General features: G+C 41.4%; 1 protein-coding gene across 8 annotated transcripts in view; it reads right to left on the bottom strand.

Moving 5' to 3' along the window:
* Positions 1–23,006, bottom strand: part of LOC110502446 (potassium voltage-gated channel subfamily KQT member 5-like) — a 142,362-nt gene that overhangs the window by 30,560 nt on the left and 88,796 nt on the right. For 5 of the 8 annotated variants that reach the window (XM_036960016.1, XM_036960013.1, XM_036960017.1 and 2 more), the window contains one exon: positions 11,414–11,510. In XM_036960016.1, coding sequence (XP_036815911.1) covers positions 11,414–11,510 — 97 coding nt within the window. The remainder of the gene's footprint in view (positions 1–11,413; positions 11,511–23,006) is intronic. The other 3 variants (XM_036960014.1, XM_036960019.1, XM_036960020.1) reach the window with 1 other exon arrangement.

Here is a 23,006-nt window from a genome sequence, read left to right as displayed (position 1 = left end):
TGGAACGGTAAATATGGAGCTGTACAACGTGATGGTCAGCAGTACAGTACTGGGCTGTTTAGCTAAAGAATCCTCGCAGGGCACGAGGAAGGAGTAGGCTGTACTTGAAAAATAAGAATTTGTTTTTAACTGACTTGCCTAATTATATTAAGGTTACACTAAGAGCATAACATTTCTGCATCCTAATTTACCAGTACCCAAATGGAGATTAAGTGAAAATAAAAATCTCATTGATTTACAGTGGGGCAAAAAAGTATTTAGTCAGCCACCAATTGTGCAAGTTCTCCCACTTAAAAAGATGAGAGAGGCCTGTAATTTTCATCATAGGTACACTTCAACTATGACAGACAAAATGAGGAGAAAAAAAAATCCAGAAAATCACATTGTAGGATTTTTAATTAATTTATTTGCAAATTATGGTGGAAAATAAGTATTTGGTCAATAACAAAAGTTTATCTCAATACTTTGTTGTATACCCTTTGTTGGCAATGACAGAGGTCAAAGTTTTCTGTAAGTCTTGACAAGGTTTTCACACACTGTTGCTGGTATTTTGGCCCATTCCTCCATGCAGATCTCCTCTAGAGCAGTGATGTTTTGGAGCTGTTGCTGGGCAACACAGACTTTCAACTCCCTCCAAAGATGTTCTATGGGGTTGAGATCTGGAGACTGGCTAGGCCACTCCAGGACCTTGAAATGCTTCTTACGAAGCCACTCCTTCGTTGCCCGGGCGGTGTGTTTGGGATCATTGTCATGCTAAAAGACCCAGCCACGTTACATCTTCAATGCCCTTGCTGATGGAATGAGGTTTTCACTCAAAATCTTACGATACATGGCCCTAATTCATTCTTTCCTTTACACGGATCAGTCGTCCTGGTCCCTTTGCAGAAAAACAGCCCCAAAGCATGATGTTTCCACCCCCATGCTTCACAGTAGGTATGGTGTTCTTCAGATGCTGACTTGACAACAGGACAACAGGACAGATTTCTGACTTGGCTGGTTACTGTTTGTAATGATTTGTCTGCTGGGTTATGTTCTCAAATAATCGTAAGGTATGCTTTTGCCGTAAAGCATTTTTTAAATCTGACACCTTGGTTGGATTCACAAGAAGTTAATCTTTAAACCTATGTAAAATAGTTGTATCTTTTCTGAATTATTATAATGAGTATTTCTGTATTTGAATTTGGCGCTTTGCAATCTCACTGGATGTTGGCCACATACCCTAGAGAGGTTAAATAAATAAGACCTACACTATTTTTAACAGGACATTGTTCTCCACTCATTACCTGTATTAACTGCACCTGTTTGAACTCGTTAACTGTATGAAAGACACCTGTCCACACACTCAATCAAACAGACTCCAACCTCTCCACAATGGCCAAGACCAGAGAGCTGTGTAAGGACATCAGGGATAAAATTGTAGACCTGCACAAGGCTGGGAAGGGCTACAGGACAATCGGCAAGCAGCTTGGTGAGAAGGCAACAACTGTTGGCGCAATTATTAGAAAATGGAAGAAGTTCAAGATGACGGTCAATCACCCTCGGTCTGGGGCTCCATGCAAGATCTCACCTCGTGGGGCATCAATGATCATGAGGAAGGTGAGGGATCAGCCCAAAACTACACGGCAGGACCTGGTCAATGACCTGAAGAGAGCTGGGACCACAGTCTCAAAGAAAACCATTAGTAACACACTACGCCGTCATGGATTAAAATCCTGCAGCGCGCGCAAGGTCCCCCTGCTCAAGCCAGCGCATGTCCAGGCCTGTCTGAAGTTTGCCAATGACCATCTGGATGATCCAGAGGAGGAATGGGAGAAGGTCATGTGGTCTGATTAGACAAAAATAGAGCTTTTTGTTCTAAACTCCACTCGCCGTGTTTGGAGGAAGAAGAAGGATGAGTACAACTCCAAGAACACCATCCCAACCGTGAAGCATGGAGGTGGAAACATTATTCTTTGGGGATGCTTTTCTGCAAAGGGGACAGGACGACTGCACCGTATTGAGGGGAGCATGGATGGGGCCATGTATTGCGAGATCTTGGCCAACAACCTCCTTCCCTCAGTAAGAGCATTGAAGATGGGTCGTGGCTGGGTCTTCCAGCATGACAACGACCCAAAACACACAGCCAGGGCAAATAAGGAGTGGCTCCGTAAGAAGCATCTCTAGGTCCTGGAGTGGCCTAGCCAGTCTCCAGACCTGAACCCAATAGAACATCTTTGGAGGGAGCTGAAAGTCCGTATTGCTCAGCGACAGCCCCGAAACCTGAAGGATCTGGAGGTCTGCATGGAGGAGTGGGCCAAAATCCCTGCTGCAGTGTGTGCAAACCTGGTCAAGAAATACAGTAAACGTATGAACTCTGTAATTGCAAACAAAGGTTTCTGTACCAAATATTAAGTTCTGATTTTATGATGTATCAAATACTTATGTCATGCAATAAAATGCAAATTAATTACTTAAAAATCATACCATGTGATTTTCTGGATTTTTGTTTTAGATTCCGTCTCTCACAGTTGAAGTGTACCTATGATAAAAATTACAGACCCCTACATGCTTTGTAAGTAGGAAAACCTGCAAAATCAGCAGTGTATCAAATACTTGTTCTCCCCACTGTACATTTATAGGATTGGAGGACTCTAAATGGATATCTAAGGGGCATTTTCCATTAGGATCTGTGAGAATATCTGAATTACAAAGCAGCCATTACTTAAATCATTTTCTAGAAATCATTTTCTAGAAATCAGTTTCTAGTCTATTGCATAGTTACAATGTGTAATCATTGATGTCCCAGGAGCAGGAGTGGTAAACACTGTTGAAGTGTATAATTGTAATACATACATGCAGACACAGCATTATTCACAGAATGGAGTTTGATACACCTGGTATTGGATATGACAGACAAAAACTTGCTAAATAGCAATATTCGTAAACAAAAAAATACACACAACCATTTGTCTCTACATTAACTAACATTTTCCTTTCAATTGTACATTTTTTGCTTGACTCGTTATGACGTTAAAACTACTTACATTTACATTTTGTCAGCCATCTTTGCTGAATAAAGTCACCAGGGAGCGGTGGCTCACGTCAAAGCCGTGACGCTAGATACCTCTAAGTCCTGTGGTGTAAGCACGCAACTTTTAAAGGAGGAACCACTGTACATCATGGATGGGGTTTTACACACAATGAAAGCATAGCTAAAATAACGTAGGCCTGCCTATAATACATAGATAAAAAGGGAACCTCAGCTCACTGTTTTGTTCCTTTCCAACTTGATATTTTAATAAAGATTTGGTAAATAAAATGTATTTCCAAGCAGTCTCACGAGCCAAACACGTTATCGACGATCTTGACGAGCTACTTGATTACATTTGGCAGGACAAAAAGAAAACAGACTTCATTGAGATGAGGGTAGGCTATACTTGGTTTTTACATCTTGTTCCATGCACATATGGGCAGTGTGCGTCACGGCTGGATAGGCTGCGTTTCCGCTGTCAAAATTAATGCCATAACCAACTGCGTTAAAACCAACTGCGTTAAAACCAGCTTTTGGTTGGTCTTCCCTACTAGCGCTGCCTGAACTGAGCACTTTGGATTTTTAACCTCTACAGGATCGGTGTCACCCCACTTGATACAACATTTTGAACAGAAATGCAATGGTTAATTGAATCAGTCTAATACTTTGCACAAACACTGATGCTAAAATTGAAATTGCACCTAACCTGGAATATTATATTTTGGCCTTTCTCTTGCATTTCAAAGATGATGGGGAAAATAATGAGAGAGAAAAAAACACTTTTTCCCCCTTTGTATTATCTTTACCAGATCTAATGTGTTATATTCTCCTACATTAATTTCACATTTCCACAAACTTCAAAGTGTTTCCTTTCAAATGGTATCAAGAATATGCATATCCTTGCTTCAAGTCCTGAGCTACAGGCAGTTAGATTTGGGTATGTCTGTCAAATCTGCTCCTGCAAAGCCCTCTACTGCTCGTCCTGTGTCTCCTTGACCTGCCACCCCTCCCCCAGTACACTCTCTCGCACTCTCTGTGTGTGTGTGTGATTATGTGGGCAGAGACAGGTGTGCTGGGGTCAGAGCAGATCCACCAGCTGCAACCTGTTCCATAATCAAGACCTCTACAAATACTCAGCCCTGCCACTTCCACGCTGCCAGATTGTAATCTCTGCTCAGTCAGTCTACATTTCTAGCTGTTTGTTACTATTCAGATCCTGTTGTGCCTGTTTTCCTCTCCTCTACAGTTCTGCCAGGTCTGACTGGTTCCTGTCTCCAGTCCTACATCTCCTCATCCTGCTACTCTGCCCTGGATTCCCCACTCTACTACTCCCCTGGATTCCCCTCCGGCCTGCTTACCCTGTCTCAACACCTCTCGTGCCAGCCTCAGCCTCCGCTCCTAGTTTCCAGCAACCTGCACGAGCTTCTCCTGACCTGCACTCCATGTCCCCCCTGTGTCAAAAAATACCTTGGTTACTTCATCCCAGTCTGCTCGGGTTCCCGTTCCACTCCGCAAAACAATGTCATTTTAGGCTAAAAGTTTTTAAAAAGGGTGCGATCCTTAAGAGGTTTTAAGGACATGCCTCAAATATTTTCCACCCCTCCCATCTAATCGCAAGCGTGCTGATGTTAGACAGGTAAAATGCAGAACCTGGTGTTAGGGCTGGAAAATGCCAGTGTTAGTTTTTTTTCCATGATGAAATTGCAAACTAACGTGCGTTTGACACTAGCACCACCTTAACGCCAGCCAAAAATGGAGCCCTAAAGGCGATGCATCTATTTGATAAGCATTTTGTACCATGACAAATCTACTGTGGCAATTTACCCAACACTTTGTATGAATGAAAACTAATGTTGGTGTAACCTACTGTTATTTTATTTGTTTCCTATTTATGTTATCCAAAAGTGTCTGGTATAGTAATTTCTTATCAAGATCGGCGTTAAAATGTCCATGTGTGACCAACAGCCTTGATTTGGGCTTATGTATACAAATGTGAAATTGTGGGCCTCCCGGGTGGTGCAGTGGTTAAGGGCGCTGTACAGCAGCGCCAGCTCTGCCATCAGAGACTCTGGGTTCGCGCCCAGGCTTTGTCGTAACCGGCCGCAACCGGGAGGTCCGTGGGGCGACGCACAATTGGCCTAGTGTCGTCCGGGTTATGGAGGGTTTGGCCGGCAGGGAAATCCTTGTCTCATCGCGCACCAGTGACTCCTGTGGCGGGCCGGGCGCAGTGTGCGCTAACTAAGGTTGCCGACACATTGGTGCGGCTGGCTTCCGGGTTGGATGGCGTTGTGTTAAGAAGCAGTGCGGCTTGGTTGGGTATAGTAGCAATATCAAAAATAATGCCAATATAAAGAAAAAAGTAACAAGTATCAATGCCAGTAGAGAAAGACCAAAATAATATACAGTATGTACAACAACAATATAAGTGATACTTGTGATGAGGTAGTTATATGCACACAATCAGGGGTAAAGTGGCTGAGCAAACGTGTCCATAGAGGCACTGCAGATAGTGCTGATGACTGGGAACCCGCCCCCAGTGATGATCTGGTCCATCCGAACCAAGCATGAACAAGGGAATCTATATTCAGAGAGCCTGTTTCTGTCCTGCCATTGACTTTGGTGCAGCTAGCTAAACAATTAACCATAAACCCAATCTTTAGAGTACTAGCAATACAAACCGATTGTCATAGCTAGTTAAAGTTAACCAAATAGGTTCAATGCTAACATTAGGCTATAACTAGCAATGAAAATGGATTTCTGAGATAATATTAATACACAGATCATACACTTAATGTTAACTAGCGAGCCAGCCACCTAATGCCAGCTAGCTAGGTAACAATAAGCTCTAAATTGCAATGAAAAAAAATTCAGACAAAATTAGAAACGTATAATATCTGAAACTGTAGCTAGACTCTTACCTGTTTACCTGGATGAATGCTTCATGGCAGACTGCAACCCTTTTCATTAAATAAGACGTCCTATGTGGTTTCCGTTTTGTTTGTACAGCTTGCTTGGCCCGTTGTGTCAAGTCACTCTGGTTTACACTGACCGTGAGCAATGCCATAAGAATCATCAAATCTTTCTCCCTTTCTGTCACGGATGCTATGGTTGCCCTTAGTTTGAAGATGTAATCCGGAGACAGGTGTTTCATATAACAGCCTTCTGTGTTCTCTTTTTATCTCCTTATCATACTTTGCTTCTACCGTACATTCTACTGATTTCAAAACTCGGTGAACTTCTTCCGTGACAATAACACTGTGGATCGCTGTTTCTTCCCTATCACTGTCATGAGAAGACTCTACAATGTCTTTTTCATTTACAACATTTTTAAAACCTAAATCAGGGATTTCCTCATTGTCTGGTTAATTTTCAGAGTCAGAGAGAGTCAGCATGGTACAATTGTCCTCCTGAAAGTAGTTCATCACAACGTTTTCCCACTGACCTTTGTCGATAGCGCTTGATAAATTCAGGGCAGCAATGTTATTGGGAGCATTAGCAACACATTTGCAGTTCTCCTTGGCTAAAGAAAAAACTTTTTAAAAATTCTGTAGGATTATCTACACATAAAAGGATTATCTACACATAACGAGCAGCTCATTTTATAGACAGAAGATGCTACAGTGGTTCTTCCTGTAAAAGTTGCATCATACTGCAGCACACCTTGGGGGCTACCGCAGAATTCTATGGCACGTTATTTAATTGTCAGACATTGTTGCCATTAATGCTAGTTAGTGCTAGTTTGACCTCCAGAGGGCATCTTTGAGAAGCATTTGACTTTTTGTAATATTAGCTGTACCTAGAGAATTAAAAACATTTTTGTAAGAACATAGTATATTGGATTGATTTTAAATGTAGCTTAATTAATTTGATTAATATTATGGTGTTTCTATTCCAAGAAAAATGAGAAACGAAACCCTCAGTGTTTCCGTTAGGAAAATATGGCGCTGTACAATGTGACAGTTTCCACACCCTAATTGTAGGCTAACCAATAGCCAAACGGAGATTCAGTGAAAATAAAAATCTCATTGATTTATCAAGACCAGTCCCCATGCTTGTCTCAGAGCAGTGCAGTCTTTTCCCTTTTCCACTTGCCTCTTCCATTACTTTTTCCATTAAACAACTATTTGTTTAACTTCATTAGCCTACAATATTTCTGTCATTCAGTGATCTTTATTCCCACATTAATTCGTTATGGATCCATATTGAAAATGACATGTGCAAGAAACAGTGGTAATATTTTTCCTTTTAGAGACTATACATGGTGTCCAGGTCAGGATAACCAAAACATGTACTTATTAAAAGACTGTCAGAAAGAATGTTGGTACTTATTTATTTTGATCCAAAGCCATGAATTAGTGAGTCACTAAGCTTTATGTAGGTGCCGAGGCTATATGACTGAGTCACTCAGCTTTATGTAGGTGCCAAGGCTATATGACTGAGTCACTCAGCTTTATGTAGGTGCCGAGGCTATATGACTGAGTCACTAAGCTTTATGTAGGTGCCGAGGCTATATGACTGAGTCACTCAGCTTTATGTAGGTGCCGAGGCTATATGACTGAGTCACTCAGCTTTATGTTATCAGTTATCAGTTTCAATTTGGTTTATGTCGCCCATTCATTATAATTTAGAGACACATTAGCGCCTTGGAACCCAAAAGCATAATCAGTGCTTTAACTCCCCTTTGTGGTGGTCTGGAGCAATGAAGTAGTGACACAGGGTACCGTACTAAACCACAAATTACCTCTAAGTCCCGCAGCATAATCTCAAAACGTTTAGTTGAGCAATCACTGTACACGGCAGACCAATCTGAAACTCACCCTTCGGCATCTCCAGCCCATTCATTATCTCAGCCAATCATGGCTAGCGGGAAGGTTCCTGTTTTTTTATAGGCTCGTCATTTAACAGCTTTATTTGTATTAACAAAAAGTTTGTTATTAAGGCACATGAAAGTTCAAATGTTCCAGAAGGCATTTCTGCCAAACAACGCATTTTGATGAAGAAGAAAAAATGCCTCTCCTGTGAAGTCGTGACTTGCGACACATGCCTAGTTTCCTGAAACGAGTCACATGTTTGAAATGTGCAACTAAATCAAGTTGATCGGGGGATTGAGTTATTTGTGCCAGAAGGGCCCTAACCACTAGATCACCCCAGGCTACGATTGAACACAAATTTGACAGTTATTTCGAAACACTTCACACTTGTATGTCATAGCCTAGTGGAGTAGAGACCAATATCTATCTTGTGTTATTAAGCTAGATAAAATGATGGTTATGGATGTGTATGGTTGCATTTCAGATACATTTTTGTACATTTGAATGTTGCAGTAATAGGACCTAGGCCTACTGTATACCGTATGAGCAAGAGAGAATATTAGTTTGATAGCAGGCTTGATCCCAATGGAGAAAACGAGCACTGCTAATTTTCAAGGAATCACGAGGCTCATTTGAATTTCCTGAGGCAACAGGAAAATGATCTGCAACAAAATAGTGATCTAGTTAAGATCCGACATCTGTAGCATCACTGATTGCTAACTTGATACGGTATAGCTGCAGTAGATTAAATGGAATGTCCATAATTGTTGAGTTTTAATTTCTGTGGTCCTGCGAAATAACAAGAAAGCAATCAGGAAGATTAGTATGCAGAGTCATGAGTCTACATTGTTTCATTGCAACACACACATGTACAGTTCACACACGCATGCACACATACATACACTTTGCGCAGCATGTGCTTTGTTGGTTCTTATGGGATGCAGTTAGAGGCAGACCGAGTAATTCATATGATTGCAATCCATCAGTGCCAAATGTAGCCGACAGTAGGGATGCTCTAATTGCGGTGTATGATAAAACATGATACGGATCTTCACAAGCACTCAGCACACACGTCAGCTACCCTTGAATTTCTGAAAATGCACACATTTAAATATATGCACAGCAAATTGATCAGGGTAACCTAGCGTTAGCATTTTTTGTGTTGATTCAGGTGTGACATTAACACTTATTGGTGTAAAAGAACCCCAGTGTTTGTGTTAATAACCAGTTAAACCAAAACCACACACATCATGATCATATTTCCCAGCATGCTCTAGTCCAGGTAGAGTTTTTGAATAGTTTGTTTCAATGTCTATTATTTTGCGTGTACATTGATCAATTAATCTTATGCTACCCAAAAATAAATAGCATACATTATTCTAAACTAAGCCAATCTGTTAGTTTAACTTATTACTGAAATGGTTGTTTCAGTTTATACAGTGGTGGATAAAGTACCCAATTGTTGTACTTGAGTAAAAGTTAAGCTACCTTAATAGAAAATTACTTAAGTAAAAGTCACCCAGTAAAATACTACTTGAGTAAATGTCTAAAAGTATTTGGTTTTAAATATACTTAAGTATGAAAAGTAAATGAAATTGCAAAAATATAACACTCCAACACAAAATGTACTAACAAAGCATTTGTGTTCAGTGAGTCCTCCAGATCAGAGGCAGTAGGGATGACCAGGGATGTTCTCTTGGTAAGTGTGTTCCTTTGACCATTTTCCTGTCCTGCTATGCATTCCAAATGTAATGAGTACTTTTGGGTGTCAGAAAAAAATTATGGAGAAAAAAGTACATTATTTTCTTTAGGAATGTAGTGAATGAAGTAAAATACAATTTTAACTTAAGTACTATACAGCACTGAGTTTAGATGCTTTAGGTATTCTCATACCTTAGTCTTCTCAACCCTGGGAGTCATTCTGAATGCAGGTTGTGGGTGAATGAACAATCTAAATGTTGGATATTCCCACTTTGGCTGGATTCCAATAGGAATTACACATACATTTGCGAGCCAGCATAATGTGACTTGCAGGCCTGATGTGGCCCATAAACCATGAGTTTCAGGCCAATATATTAGGGTAAAACAAGGCCCTCAAAATAAAGCATTATGAAATACATATTGTCTTAATTTAATTTTAGTGAAAACATTTATTCACTTAGTTCTCACTTAGTGAAGGCCACAGAACTGAAAATAAATGAATGCAACAACCATGTCTCTGACACTAAAAAATACAGTCATGGGTCGTAACAATTCACTCCAAAGGCAAGGCATACTGGGAAATATGCAAATTAGGCTTTACATCAAGCAGTGTGTTAATTTAACACTGAAAGGTGTGGACCAGTATAGACACGGGAACAGTTGACACTAAAATATGCTGTGTGTATATGTACTGTATATGTCCTAGCGTCATGTCCAGGGGATGTACTTCTACATCAAGCCTCACTCTGACACAGGAGATAGAGTCCTGCCCCTATGGGCCAATTTGGCTAGGACAAGGCTTACTTACAGTTGAAGTCGGAAGAATACATACACCTTATCTAAATATATTTAAAAACCAGTTTTTCACAATTCCTGGCTTTTTAATGGCGGTTTTGGAGCAGTGGCTTCTTCCTTGCTGAGCAGCCTTTCAAGTTATATCGATATAGGACTCGTTTTACTGTGGATATAGATACTTTTGTACCTGTTTCCTCCAGCATCTTCACAGGGTATTTTGGCTGTAGTTCTGGGATTGATTTGCACTTTTCGTACCAAAGTACGTTAATCTCTAGGATACAGAACTTGTCTCCTTCCTGAGCGGTATGACAGCTGCGTGGTCCCATTGTGTTTATACTCGCGTACTATTGTTTGTACAGATGAACGTGGTACCTTCAGGCATTTGGAAATTGCTCCCAAAGATGAACCAGACTTGTGGAGGCCTAGAATCATATTTCTGAGGTCTTGGCTGATTTCTTTTGATTTTCCCATGATGTCAAGCAAAGAGGCACTGAGTTTGAAGGTAGGCCTTGAAATACATCCACAGGTACACCTCCAATTGACTCAAATGATGTCAGTTAGCCTATCAGAAGCTTCTAATGCCATGACATCATTTTCTGGAATTTTCCAAGTTGTTTAAAGGCACAGTCAACTTAGTGTATGTAAACTTCTGACCCACTGGAATTGTGATACAGTGAATTATAAGTGAAATAATCTGTCTGTAAACAATTGTTGAAAAAATGACTTGTGTCATGGACAAAGTAGATGTCCTAACCGACTTGCCAAAGCTATAGTTTGTTAACAAGAAATTTGTGGAGTGGTTGAAAAATGAGTTTTAATGACTCCAACCTAAGTGTATGTAAACTTCGACTTCAACTGTACTTCTTACTTATACATCCAGCAGCCTTGAGGGAAAATGTAGTGGCATAAGACATAAGGCACTTATGCTGCTTGGGAACTCTGCTGGACTCTGACACTGATTCAATAAGTGTTGTATTGAAAACAGAGTTCCGCATAGAATAGTGTTTATTATCCTACAGATCTGATCCACTGAGAAACAGACAGACATCCACATGAACACACAAGGACAGTAAGGCAAGTGGCAGTATATCCTTACACTCACCAGGATGAGCAGACAATGGTTGGACAGGTCTTGATGGGCAGGGATTGTGGAGAACACTGACAGGACCAGACAGCCAAACACCAAGATGAACCTGGGTGAGAGAATCACGCAAACTCTACATTAGATAATAAATATAACACCTACAGATAATACACACAAATATATACAGTTTAAGTCGGAGATTTACATACACCTTAGCCAAATACATTTAAACTCAGTTTTTCACAATTCCTGACATTTAATCTTAGTATGAATTCCCTGTCTTAGGTCAGTTAGGATCACCACTTTATTTTAAGAATGTGAAATGTCAGAATAATAGTAGAAATAATTATTTATAAAATTGTTTAAAACTTGGGTCAAACGTTTCGGGTAGCCTTCCACAAGCTTCCCACAATAAGTTGAGTGAATTTTGGCCCATTCCTCCTGACAGAGCTGGTGTAACTGAATCAGGTTTCTAGGCCTCTTTGCTCGCACATGCTTTTTCAGTTCTGCCCACAAATTTTCTATGGGATTGAGGTCAGGGCTTTGTGATGGCCACTCCAATACCTTGACTTTGTTGTACTTAAGCCATTTTGCCACAACTTTGGAAGTATGCTTGGGGTCATTGTTCGTTTGGAAGACCCATTTGCAACCAAGCTTTAACTTCCTGACTGATGTCTTGAGATGTTGCTTAAATATATCCACATCATTTTCCTTCCTCGTGAAGCCATCTATTTTGTGAAGTGCACCAGTCCCTCCTGGGGCAAAGCACCCCCACAACATGATGCTGCCACCCCTGTGATTAGCGGTTGGGATGGTGTTCTTCAGCTTGCAAGCGTCCCCCTTTTCCCTCCATACATAACGATGGTCATTATGGCCAAACAGTTCTATTTTTGTTTCATCAGACCAGAGGACATTTCTCCAAAAAGTATGATCTTTGTCCCCATGTGCAGTTGCAAACCGTAGTCTGGCTTTTTTATGGAGGTTTTGGAGCAGTGGTTTCTTCCTCGCTGAGCGTTTTTTCAGGTTATGTCGATATAGGACTCGTTTTACTGTGGAAACAGATACTTTTGTACCTGTTTCCTCCAGCATCTTCACAATATCTTTTGCTGTTGTTCTGGGATTGATTTGCACTTTTCGCACCAAAGTACATTCAGCTTTAGGAGATAGAACTTGTCTCCTTCCTGAGCGGTATGACGGCTGCGTTGTCCCATTGTGTTATACTTGCGTACTATTGTTTGTACAGATGAACATGGTAACTTCAGGCGTTTGGAAATTGCTCCCAAGGATGAACCAGACTTGTGGAGGTCTACACATTTTTTCTGAGGTCTTGGCTGATTTATTTGGATTTTCCCAAGATGTCAAGCAAAGAGGCACTGATTCTGAAGATAGGCCTTGAAATACATTCACAGGTAAACCTGACTCAAATGATGTCAATTAGCCTATCAGAAGCTTCTAAAGCCATGACATCATTTTCTGGAATTTTCCAAGCTGTTTAAAAGGCACAGTCAACTTAGTGTATGTAAACTTCTGATCCACTGGAATTGTGATACATTTAATTATAAGTGAAATAATCTGTTTGTAAACAATTGTTGGAAAGATTACTTGTGTCATGCACAAAGTAGATGTCCTAAAAGACTTGCCAAAAATATAGTTTGCTAACAAGAAATATGTGGAGTGGTTGAAAAATGAGTTTTAATGACTCCAACCTAAGTGTATGTAAACTTGACTTCAACTGTATGTAGTACACACATATGTGCTGTATATATCAAGGTCAGGTCACGCTGTCAGAAAAAAAACGTCTTTATTACTGTAATGAGGATGAAACTGCAGATACAGAAAACTATCCCTGTTTTCACTGTTTCCTTAAACCCATGCCTTGCACTATTAGGGGATCATCAACTAGATTCAGTCGTGGGGCGATTTTTTCTGGAGCGGATGGTCGGGGGACCGGAACATAATTACAAATAATTTGTAGACTGCAAATTGACCGCAAGAAGCCCAAACAGATATAATGTTTGACCAAAACATAATCATTTCAAACCTTACTTACATTTGTTTACGATCACGTGTCTCTCTCTATTATGGGTAGGAATACTTGGGAACAGATTTCTCAAATTAAAATAACTTTAGCTGATTTCCTGGTGTTTTTACAGTCTTTTATGTCCAACAATAAAAAATTCCACACAATTATAAAATTATTTTTTTGGCTCAGAAAATTTAGGGGCCCAAATAAAACTACCCACGGGCCAAATTCGACCCACAGGCCACCAGTTGGGGTACCCTAGGTTATGAGGATCTAGAATGCTAAAGTAATGAGTTGAACACCTGTGGGGACAGAAACAGATACAGAGACGGAGCTGTAGAAAGCAGCTGAATCTTACAGAGTGGAAGGAAACTGCTGGCCAATTCCAGATGTAGGATCTTAATTTGACCACTCTTTTGTTGCTGAGAATTTTCCTTACGTAGATGAGCTCCATGATTTACATAAATTCACTGAAAACCCATACTAACACACGGTTATGTCAACAACATTATTGCACTTTTCATGTAGCCTACTTTAGCCCCAGCTAATAACCTAACTACTGACAAAGCAGCATTGTGGACTAAATGTTACAATCCTGTTGATGCAGGATTATTTTTGCTGTGACAATATAGGTGAAATTAAGATCCTGCACCTGTAGATGTTTATCCAGCTGAACTAGCAGTTGACATAGACTCAAAGTGTGAGATGATTCATCTGTGTCAAAAATGTTTTTCCTCTCTCTTCCTCTCCTGCTCATCTCCATCTTTATTTCTGTGTTTTTACCCCTCTTCCATATCTCTTTCTCTCTAAGTAAATCCACTCTGTGGCTGGTACGGGATTTTTCATTTGCAGTAAAAAGGCCATTTTTCATCTTGTCAAGAGTGAACAAGATGCATGTTGTTATTCTCTTAGTCTGATGACTTGCTCGTCTCACCCTCTGCTGTGTGTGTGTGTGTGTGTGTGTGTGTGTGTGTGTGTGTGTGTGTGTGTGTGTGACTCACTCTGTATTCTTAAATCTTATCTAATCTCCACATAGCTCTGGGGCTTAACGTATTCATTGGTGTGTCTGTTTCTCTGTGCGTGTGTGTCTGACTGTTTTTATCTGTGTGGTATGACGGTAAAACGAGGGAAAATGCAGGGATACTACTGGAGGATGATGCTAATAAGTGGCTTGGAGAGAAATTCACTATGTATTTACCTTTATGTTGCGTCTCTCACCCCTCATCCCCCTTCCCGCTTAGTCCCCTCTCTCCCCTCGCCTGGAGCTGAACTCCCCCCTTCCTCTTAGATGGTGATTCAGAACATCATTTATTTTCCATGGGATTAATGTGAAATATTAGGGTGAGTAAAGGGCTGTCGGTGGTCCACTCCAGGCTGAGTTATACCTGGAGGGGGAGGTGAGTTAGGGCATGGCTTGGACCTAACGGCCCAGGAACATCTGGTTTTGATAGAGTAGCAGACACTAATAGGCCTTTACTGTCAGACAGGCCATGCACGGACACCAGATCCGCTCCCAGCTGCTGCTGCTCAGAGAGAGAGAGAGAGAGAGAGAGTGTGTGTGTGGGTGTGTGTGCTGTGGATGAAGAAAGTTTCAAACTTTTTATAGGCTTGATCTTATACAATAATACAGATAAATGATACATTTCACAGGATCAATCGGACATCATTTGGAATCAACAATGGGTTGTCATGTGTCAGCACCATTGGGACAGAACCCCTCTCTATTGTGAAATAACAATGTGTGTCTTGACATGGGGAGGGACTTCGTGTGTCATGAACTGTGCAGGCGTCACCACCACAACCCACCATGCGTCATTACACTTCGATAACTTGACAGTATGACACCTCTGTGACTAATGACTTCATCGATGACTGGACCAATCCATCACTCACTCCCTGGATAGAGAGATCAATAAACAACCAATCCAAGGTGGATAAAGCACTGCCATGATTGGACAGTAACAGGCTTTTGGATTACGTGTATTGGATGGCTTTTGTAACGTGTTGTGTCTAACTTGCTTGTGGCTGATATGGTGTATGTAAATTGTATATCCCTGCAACTGTCAGAGACACACAAAAAAAACAGAGCGACAGAGACAGACACGCAGAGAGAGAGAGAGAGACAGAAAAACAGAGGCAGAGAGACAGAAACAGACACAAAGAGACAGGCAGACAGACAGACAGAGCCAGAGACGGAGAGGTGAAGTGCCTCACTCTCTCCTCTGGTAATGATGAGTGCATGGAAGAGCAGAGACAAAACCATATACAGCCAAAACGCCCCCCAACCTAATGCCCTCTTAATGAAATGGAACAGCCAACGTGAGAGTGTAAACGCCCTAGGAGTGTGTTCTGTTGGAGTGCCACTCTGTTTCCCTGACATAGGGGGATGTGGCTGGGGAGACGGCTTTTGGTCAGGGTGAAAGTGGAGAAGGCAAATAGTGCAGTTTCTAGCTAACCATGCCTTGTAGGTCCATTTAATATCCATTTTTACCGTTAGTGATTATTCCGCCCCAAATAGTCTGCTTTTGTCAATACTCCACAAGCAACATTATAGAATGGACTGACACACACACAAAACACATTTTACCATCCTGTTTCATCTGGGCCGTGAATCTCCCTTAAGCGGACTCATCCAACTGGGCGAAGATTTAGAGTCAAGGAGCAGAAATACAGCTGTGTGTGTGTGTGTGTGTGTGTGTGTGTGTGTGTGTGTATGTGTGTGTGTGTGTGCGTGCGTACGTGCGTGAATGAAAGAGAATGTGTGTATAACGTATAATATTAATATCCTGTGTGAGTGTGTGTGAGTGTGTGTGTGTGTGTGTGTGTGTGTGAGTGTGAGTGTGTGTGACGGTTCAGCTACGTGAGAGGTCAGTGTTTTCCACACCATACTGCCTGGTATCATTATCTATTTCCTCCTTTCTTTCTATGCCAGCCATGCATTCCCCTTCAATCAGAAAGAAAGTGGGAGGGAGGGGAGAATAAGGCAAGTGCTAAAAATACAAACAAAAGAGAGAAAACTAAAAGGATACGGAGGACAAGAGAGTGTGAAATTGCAACACTAAGACCTTATTGTAATTTCAACAGTAAAACACTGTAGAATGCACAGTAAAACACCGTAAATGTGTTTTACAGCATTAATGCATTATGGGCAAAATTCAGAAAAATATTGTTATTAACTGTATTTAGAAGCCTCCTGTAAAAATTACTCTAACATACTGTATTTCTTTACAGTAATAGCTTATGCCTACTGTAGAATAAAATGATCAGTTTCAGACACCAACCTCATGCTGTCAGGTGAGACACATGAAACTCAGACTATTTTAGTAAATGTCTTCTTGAAGCTGCGGTGAAGTGGAATAATATTTTCAGCAGCTGCTGGGTAGGTACCTTGGCTTGTTTATAAGTCTCTTTATTACTAGCCAACGTTGAGTTACTGCATGTTTTCTTTGCTAACCTAGCTAGCTATTTAGCTCAAGTTGACACCAGCCATTTCAGCTGCTCTAAATTGCTCGTAAGTATATTACCGTGCGACCTAGAAAAACATCACCCAGATAATAATTGACAGACAGGTTTCACCATTACTACAGATAAATGGCTTGTTTGTAGCAGTTCAAAAGATATGACCAATATATAACCGGTGCAGCGTTTCTTAAATGGGGATTGACGGGCTGCATTACACATAAAGGTAAACCATGTTGTGGGCCGTACTTGCGAGCCACTAAAGCTGATGAGAATGAACAGTGCACCAGTGTTGTATCGAGTTGCCTGTCGACCTAAGGTGCATCTATCACAGTGTCGCCGGCGGTAGCTAGTAACGTGGCCAATTTTTTTTCTCCCTCCGATGATTATATTTCAAGTAGGGTGGCAGCCTACACAAGAAATAACTCACATCGGTAGCCATCTAGATGTCACCGTGATATAGTCTATTAGTCAATGGGGAGAGCATCAACTGCAACAACACCGGGACACAGTGTCCTCATCAACCTCGTGGGATTTGATTCACGCGGCTCTCAGCTGAGCGACATATGGCATCGTGTTGCAGGCCAAGAGTGTCCGTATACCCTCTCCCCACTAACCAGTTGTTTAATTTAAACAAAACTGTTCAATACAGTGCTACAACAATATTTGTAAACCTGTTCACTTTCACTACTAGTAGTATGCAAACATTTGGCGGAAAGAAAGGAAAATGTTGTGAGTTCGGTCAAATAATATGTGCTATTATGTAGGCTATAGTGATGTTTTATTAGGAACGGATGGAAATGTACAGATTGGTTACCTGGAGGAAAATGGGGGAGGGTCATGTTTTTTACATTTCAGTCAATGGGAGGGTTTAGTCTTTTTTCAGTTTAGTCCAAGGGAGGGTTATGTAATTTGTAATTGATGACATTTTCAGATTTCTCAGCGTTTTAGAATGAGTTGCTTATTAGGCTATATATCGATGTGTACCCGATGCCGCCCCTCATCTGATTCTCCGCTGGGCGCGCAATATGAAGTACGCCTATAGGATATTTATTGTGGTCTCAATCAAATTATCCATAGCCTATAGGCTATAGCACGTGTCAAACTCAATCCACGGAGGGCCGAGTGTCTGCGGGTTTTCGAACTCCACCCTTGAACTTGAACGATGAATTACGGTTACTAATTAGTAAGGAGCTCCCCTCACCTGGTGGTCTAGGTCTTAATTGAAAGGAGGAAAAATACAAAAACTTGCAGACAATCGGCCCTCTGTGGATTGAGGTTGACACCCCTGGGCTATAGGCTACAAAGTGCATGCTGGGAGAAGCACAGAGCAAAGTTACATTTGTAAGATAGTTTTATTTACACCATCCCAGCAGCTATGCTGCAGTACACACCGCAATGGATATTCCAGCCCTGAGCCCCGGCCTGCTCTGCTCTTGCTGAAAAAAAAAAAAAGTGTGCTGCCTAACCAGAGGCTGTGCTGTGTAGGCCTTCTGTGGCAGTTAAGGAAGCAGTAGGGTAGAGTGGTTAGGCAGCACACTTTTTTTTTTCTTCAGCAAGAGCAGAGTAGGCCGGGGTTAGAGCTTTGGACTAGTAACCGGAAGGTTTCAAGTTCAAAGCCCCGAGCTGACAAGGTACAAATCTGTCGTTCTGCCCCTGAACAGGCAGTTAACCCACTGTTCCTAGGCCGTCATTGAAAACAAGAATTTGTTCTTAACTTACTTGCCTAGGTAAAAAAAATGTCTTCTTCCATATTTTTTTTGTGATTAGGCCTAGTCCAAAACAATCTTGTGCGCGGACTAGCCTCTGTTCTGTTCAGTTTGAGAAGGTCAACTTTGATAGCTTGCTACCACTATAATTGATTTTATCAAAATAAAAAAACATTTAACCATTATGTATTTATTAGAGTTATTGACTTCACAATTAACCAGATTCGAGTAACTTACATTGTGGTGCTGAAACTGGAAGCAGCATCTGTGGTGTAATCAATCGAAAATGGACAGCTCATGGTGCTGAAAGTAGGCAAATTCGAGCAGGCATAATTCATTTCAAACGTCTTCATTTTAATTAGACTTGACTTAGAACAATATGGCTTTGTGTTGGATCCTATTTCTCCCTATTTAAAAAATAAACAGGTAGGCCTACCTGTTTGACAGACAAAATTAAGCTAGAGGCTGCTATACCCATAGATTTGTCAGTCAATTCCTCCACTCACTCTGTAAACAGCCTACCTCTGTGTCAGTGAAGGGTTCTTAAGTTAAAACCAAGACCCGAATTGTGGTGTGCCACAGGCACAGGCCTACCCCTTGTTAGTTTAAGATCCTATTATATGAAGTGATCTATAACAGTGCTTTGGTCCGCAGTGCTTTATGATAGAAACAAGCTCTAAAATACCCGGGAAGACATGACTCCGATGCATATGGGGATATCATTGTTTCGTTTCTTTGACATTGAGGCTGAGCTACAATCTGCTATAGCAAAAAAAATTGAATTTGCTTGGGAAGTAATTGAATTGTGTCACTATCAATTGATTAAGCTATTCACTGTCTGTACAATAGAAGATGTTTAAACCCAGACAGCTTTCAGGGAAACACATGTGACCTTCTCGTTGGGTTAAGCCACGGAAGAAGAGTAGACACTAGTTAAAGCTTAAATTGTTCTAACTTTTGAAAGTACCATGTTCAGATTCCTAATGACGTCTCAGATGTAATTATTTGCAAACAGGGAAAATTTCATTGCAAACGAGACACACTGGTTTGGAATTGGAGAAATATGATAAGATGAGCACATTGGCCTATTTCTCTGTCCATTCTTAGCCTGTAATTTCGGTAATTTGTGTGGTATTAAAAAAGATTGTGCTAATATGTAAAACAATGTAATTTTGCTTCACAGCAGAGATGCTGTAATATATTACACAATACTGTTTCACTACTGTAAAACATAGATACACTGAGTGTACAAAACATTAGGAACAACTTCCTAATATTGAGTTGCACCCCCGTTTGCCCTCAGAACAGCCTTAATTCATCGGGGTAAGGACTATAAGGTGTCAAAAGCTGTCCACAGGGATGCTGGCCCATGTTGACTCCAATGCTTCCCACAGATGTGTCAAGTTGCCTGGATGTCCATTTGGTGGTGAACCATTCTTGATACAAATGGGAAACTGTTGAGTGTTTACCACCCAGCAGCCTTGCAGTTCTTGACACAAACCGGTGCGCCTGGCACCTACTAACAAACCACATTCATTGACACTTAAATCTTTTGTCTTGCCCATTCACCCTCTGAATGGCACACATACAGTGGTTTGCGAAAGTATTCACCTCCCCTGGCATTTTTCCTATTTTGTTGCCTTACAACCTGGAATTAAAATAGATTTTTGGGGGGGTTTGAATAATTTGAATAATTTGATTAACACAACATGCACACAACACTTTGAAGATGCAAAATATTTTTTTTTGTGAAACAAACAAGATAAAAGACAAAAAAACTGAAAACTTGAGAGTGCATAACTATTCACCCCCCAAAGTCAATACTTTGTAGAGCCACCTTTTCAGCAATTACAGCTGCAAGTCTCTTGGGGTATGTCTCTATAAGCTTGGCACATATAGCCACTGGGATTTTTGCCCATTCTTCAAGGCAAAACTACAAAACCTATTCTCCCTCAGGAGACTGACAAGATTTGGCACAGGTCCTCAGATTCTCAAACGGTTCTACAGCTGCACCATCGAGAGCATCCTGACTGTTTGCATCACTGCCTGGTGTGGCAACTGCTCGGCCTCCGACTGCAAGGCACTACAGAGGGTAGTGTGTACATCACTGGGGCCGAGCTTCCTGCCATCCAGGACCTCTATACCAGGCGGTGTCAGAGGAAGGCCCTAAAAATTGTCAAAGGCTCCAGCCACCCTAGTCATAGACTGTTCTCTCTGCTACTGCACGGCAAGCGGTACCGGAGTGCCAAGTCTAGGTCCAAAAGGCTTCTAAACAGCTTCTACCCCCAAGCCATAAGACTCCTGAACATCTAATCAAATGGCTACCCAGACTATTTTCATTGCCCACCCCCCACCCCCTCTTCTATGCCGCTGCTACTCTCTGGTATTATCTATTTATAGTCACTTTAATAACTCTACCTACATGTACATATTACCTCAATTACCTTGACTAACCGGTGCCCTCGCACATTGACTTTGTACCAGTACCCCCTGTATATAGTCTCGCTATTGTTATTTCACTGCTGCTCTTTAATTACTTGTTCCTTATTCTTTTTTCATATTTTTTAAACTGCATTGTTGGTTAGGGGCTTGTAAGTAAGCATTTCACTGTAAGGTGAATTCGGCACATGTGACTAATAAACTTGAATTTGATTTGATTTAAAAGGTGACATCAATAATGCATTATAGCTTTCACCTGGATTCCCCTGCTCAGTCTATGTCATGGAAAGAGCAGGTGTTCCTAATGTTTTATAGCCTCACTGTGTATTATAGCATCTCTGCTGTAATGCAAAATTACAGTATTAAGATGGCAAATCTGGTGCCAGTATAATGCTGTAAATTTACAGAAAGGTTTTACAGTGAACGTCACTTACGCACTTTTCTATGTACAGTTACTGTATAACAGACTATCACTATCCAATACTGACTGATGGTAATTATGTTTGTGCGCACATGTGAACATGTGGAGTGAAATTAGAAAGGGTGCTTAGGGTAACGGTGCAGATATATATGATATTTATAACATTCTGCTATAAATACACTCTTTCTATCCCTAAAAAGTAGACCAGCATGAGAGACGATACAACAGCATAACCCCGTAGTATGGAGCACCCTGTGCAATGTGTGTGTGTGTGTGTGTGTGTGTGTGTGTGTGTGTGTGTGTGTGTGTGTGATTGCTTTCCTATATTTTCCCACTGATGTAAGAGACAAATGAAAGCTGGCCCTGAGTTTGTTTGGGTCTGGGGATAGAGAGGGAGGGAGAGAGACGAGAAGAGTTAAGAAGGGAGAAGAGATATGAGAAAGTGAGAGGCACAGACTTACTGTCTCCTTGCCAAGAGTCTATTAGTTCATCCCTGTGTTTATCAAGTGAAGTGCAGTAACTTACCTGCTGATGGCAGCGATCAAGCACACGGTTTTATTTCTAAGCAACTACTTCACAAAACACACCAGGGCCAAAGCCACTGGACGGAACAGAGAGACGTTCTCCAAAATGAAAAACCACAGCCCCTCAGCGTTCCACATTTTCTCCAAATGTCGTACATTCATATTCTTCCTATTAACAGTGACCTGAAACGTATGTAGATCCCTTGGTTAAATAAGAGAGATTCTAATGGCACTAGTAGAGTCAATCACAACCATGTTACAGTGATGCATACTGTGCTGGAAAACAAGTGGATTTAATTTCCTAAGCCCAGGTTCTATATCTGATAGGTTTTTAATAGGTAAGCTGTTCTATAATAGTGATTTAAAGTTCAGAGCTCATCATTCAGACTATGAGAGAGAGAGAGAGAGAGAGAGAGAGATGGAGAGGGAGAGGGAGAGGGGGAGAGAGAGAGAAATAGAGAGGGGGGGGAGACAGAGAGAGGGAGAGGGAGGGAGAGAGGGAGAGAGAGAGAGGGAGAGGGGGAGAGAGAGAAAGAGAGAGAGGGGGGAGAGAGAAAGAGAGAGAGGGGGAGAGAGAGAGAGGGAGAGGGGGAGAGAGAGGGAGGGAGAGGGGGAGAGAGAGGGGGGGAGAGAGAGAGGGAGAGAGAGAGGGAGGGAGAGAGAGAGAGAGAGAGAGAGAGAGAGAGAGAGAGAGAGAGAGAGAGTGAGAGAGAGTGAGAGAGAGAGAGAGAGAGAGAGAGAGATAATGAACCAGTGCAGTGGCCAAATTTCCATGATGCTGCATGAGGCTTTGAAGTTGCAGTCAAGGGGGCAGTGCAGGCTCTTAAGTTAAGTGCGTGTGAGAGAGAGAGTAGGTTGTGTAGAGCTGGAGGGAAAAAAGTATAATTGTGCAACAGGTGTGTAACACTGGATGTAACAGCAAAGTGGAGAGCTTTCACTAGAAGTTTCTCACAAAGAGTTCCTCTAGATCAGATTAGAAACCTCTCTCTTTCTTTATCCTATCATGGAAGTTATAGGACGCAAGGGAAAA

This window comes from Oncorhynchus mykiss, chromosome 23 (genome assembly GCF_013265735.2).
Source record: "Oncorhynchus mykiss isolate Arlee chromosome 23, USDA_OmykA_1.1, whole genome shotgun sequence".
Lineage (NCBI taxonomy): Eukaryota > Metazoa > Chordata > Actinopteri > Salmoniformes > Salmonidae > Oncorhynchus > Oncorhynchus mykiss.
The sequence above is the reverse complement of the archived record's forward strand: the minus strand, read 5'-3'. Positions and strand labels throughout refer to the sequence as shown.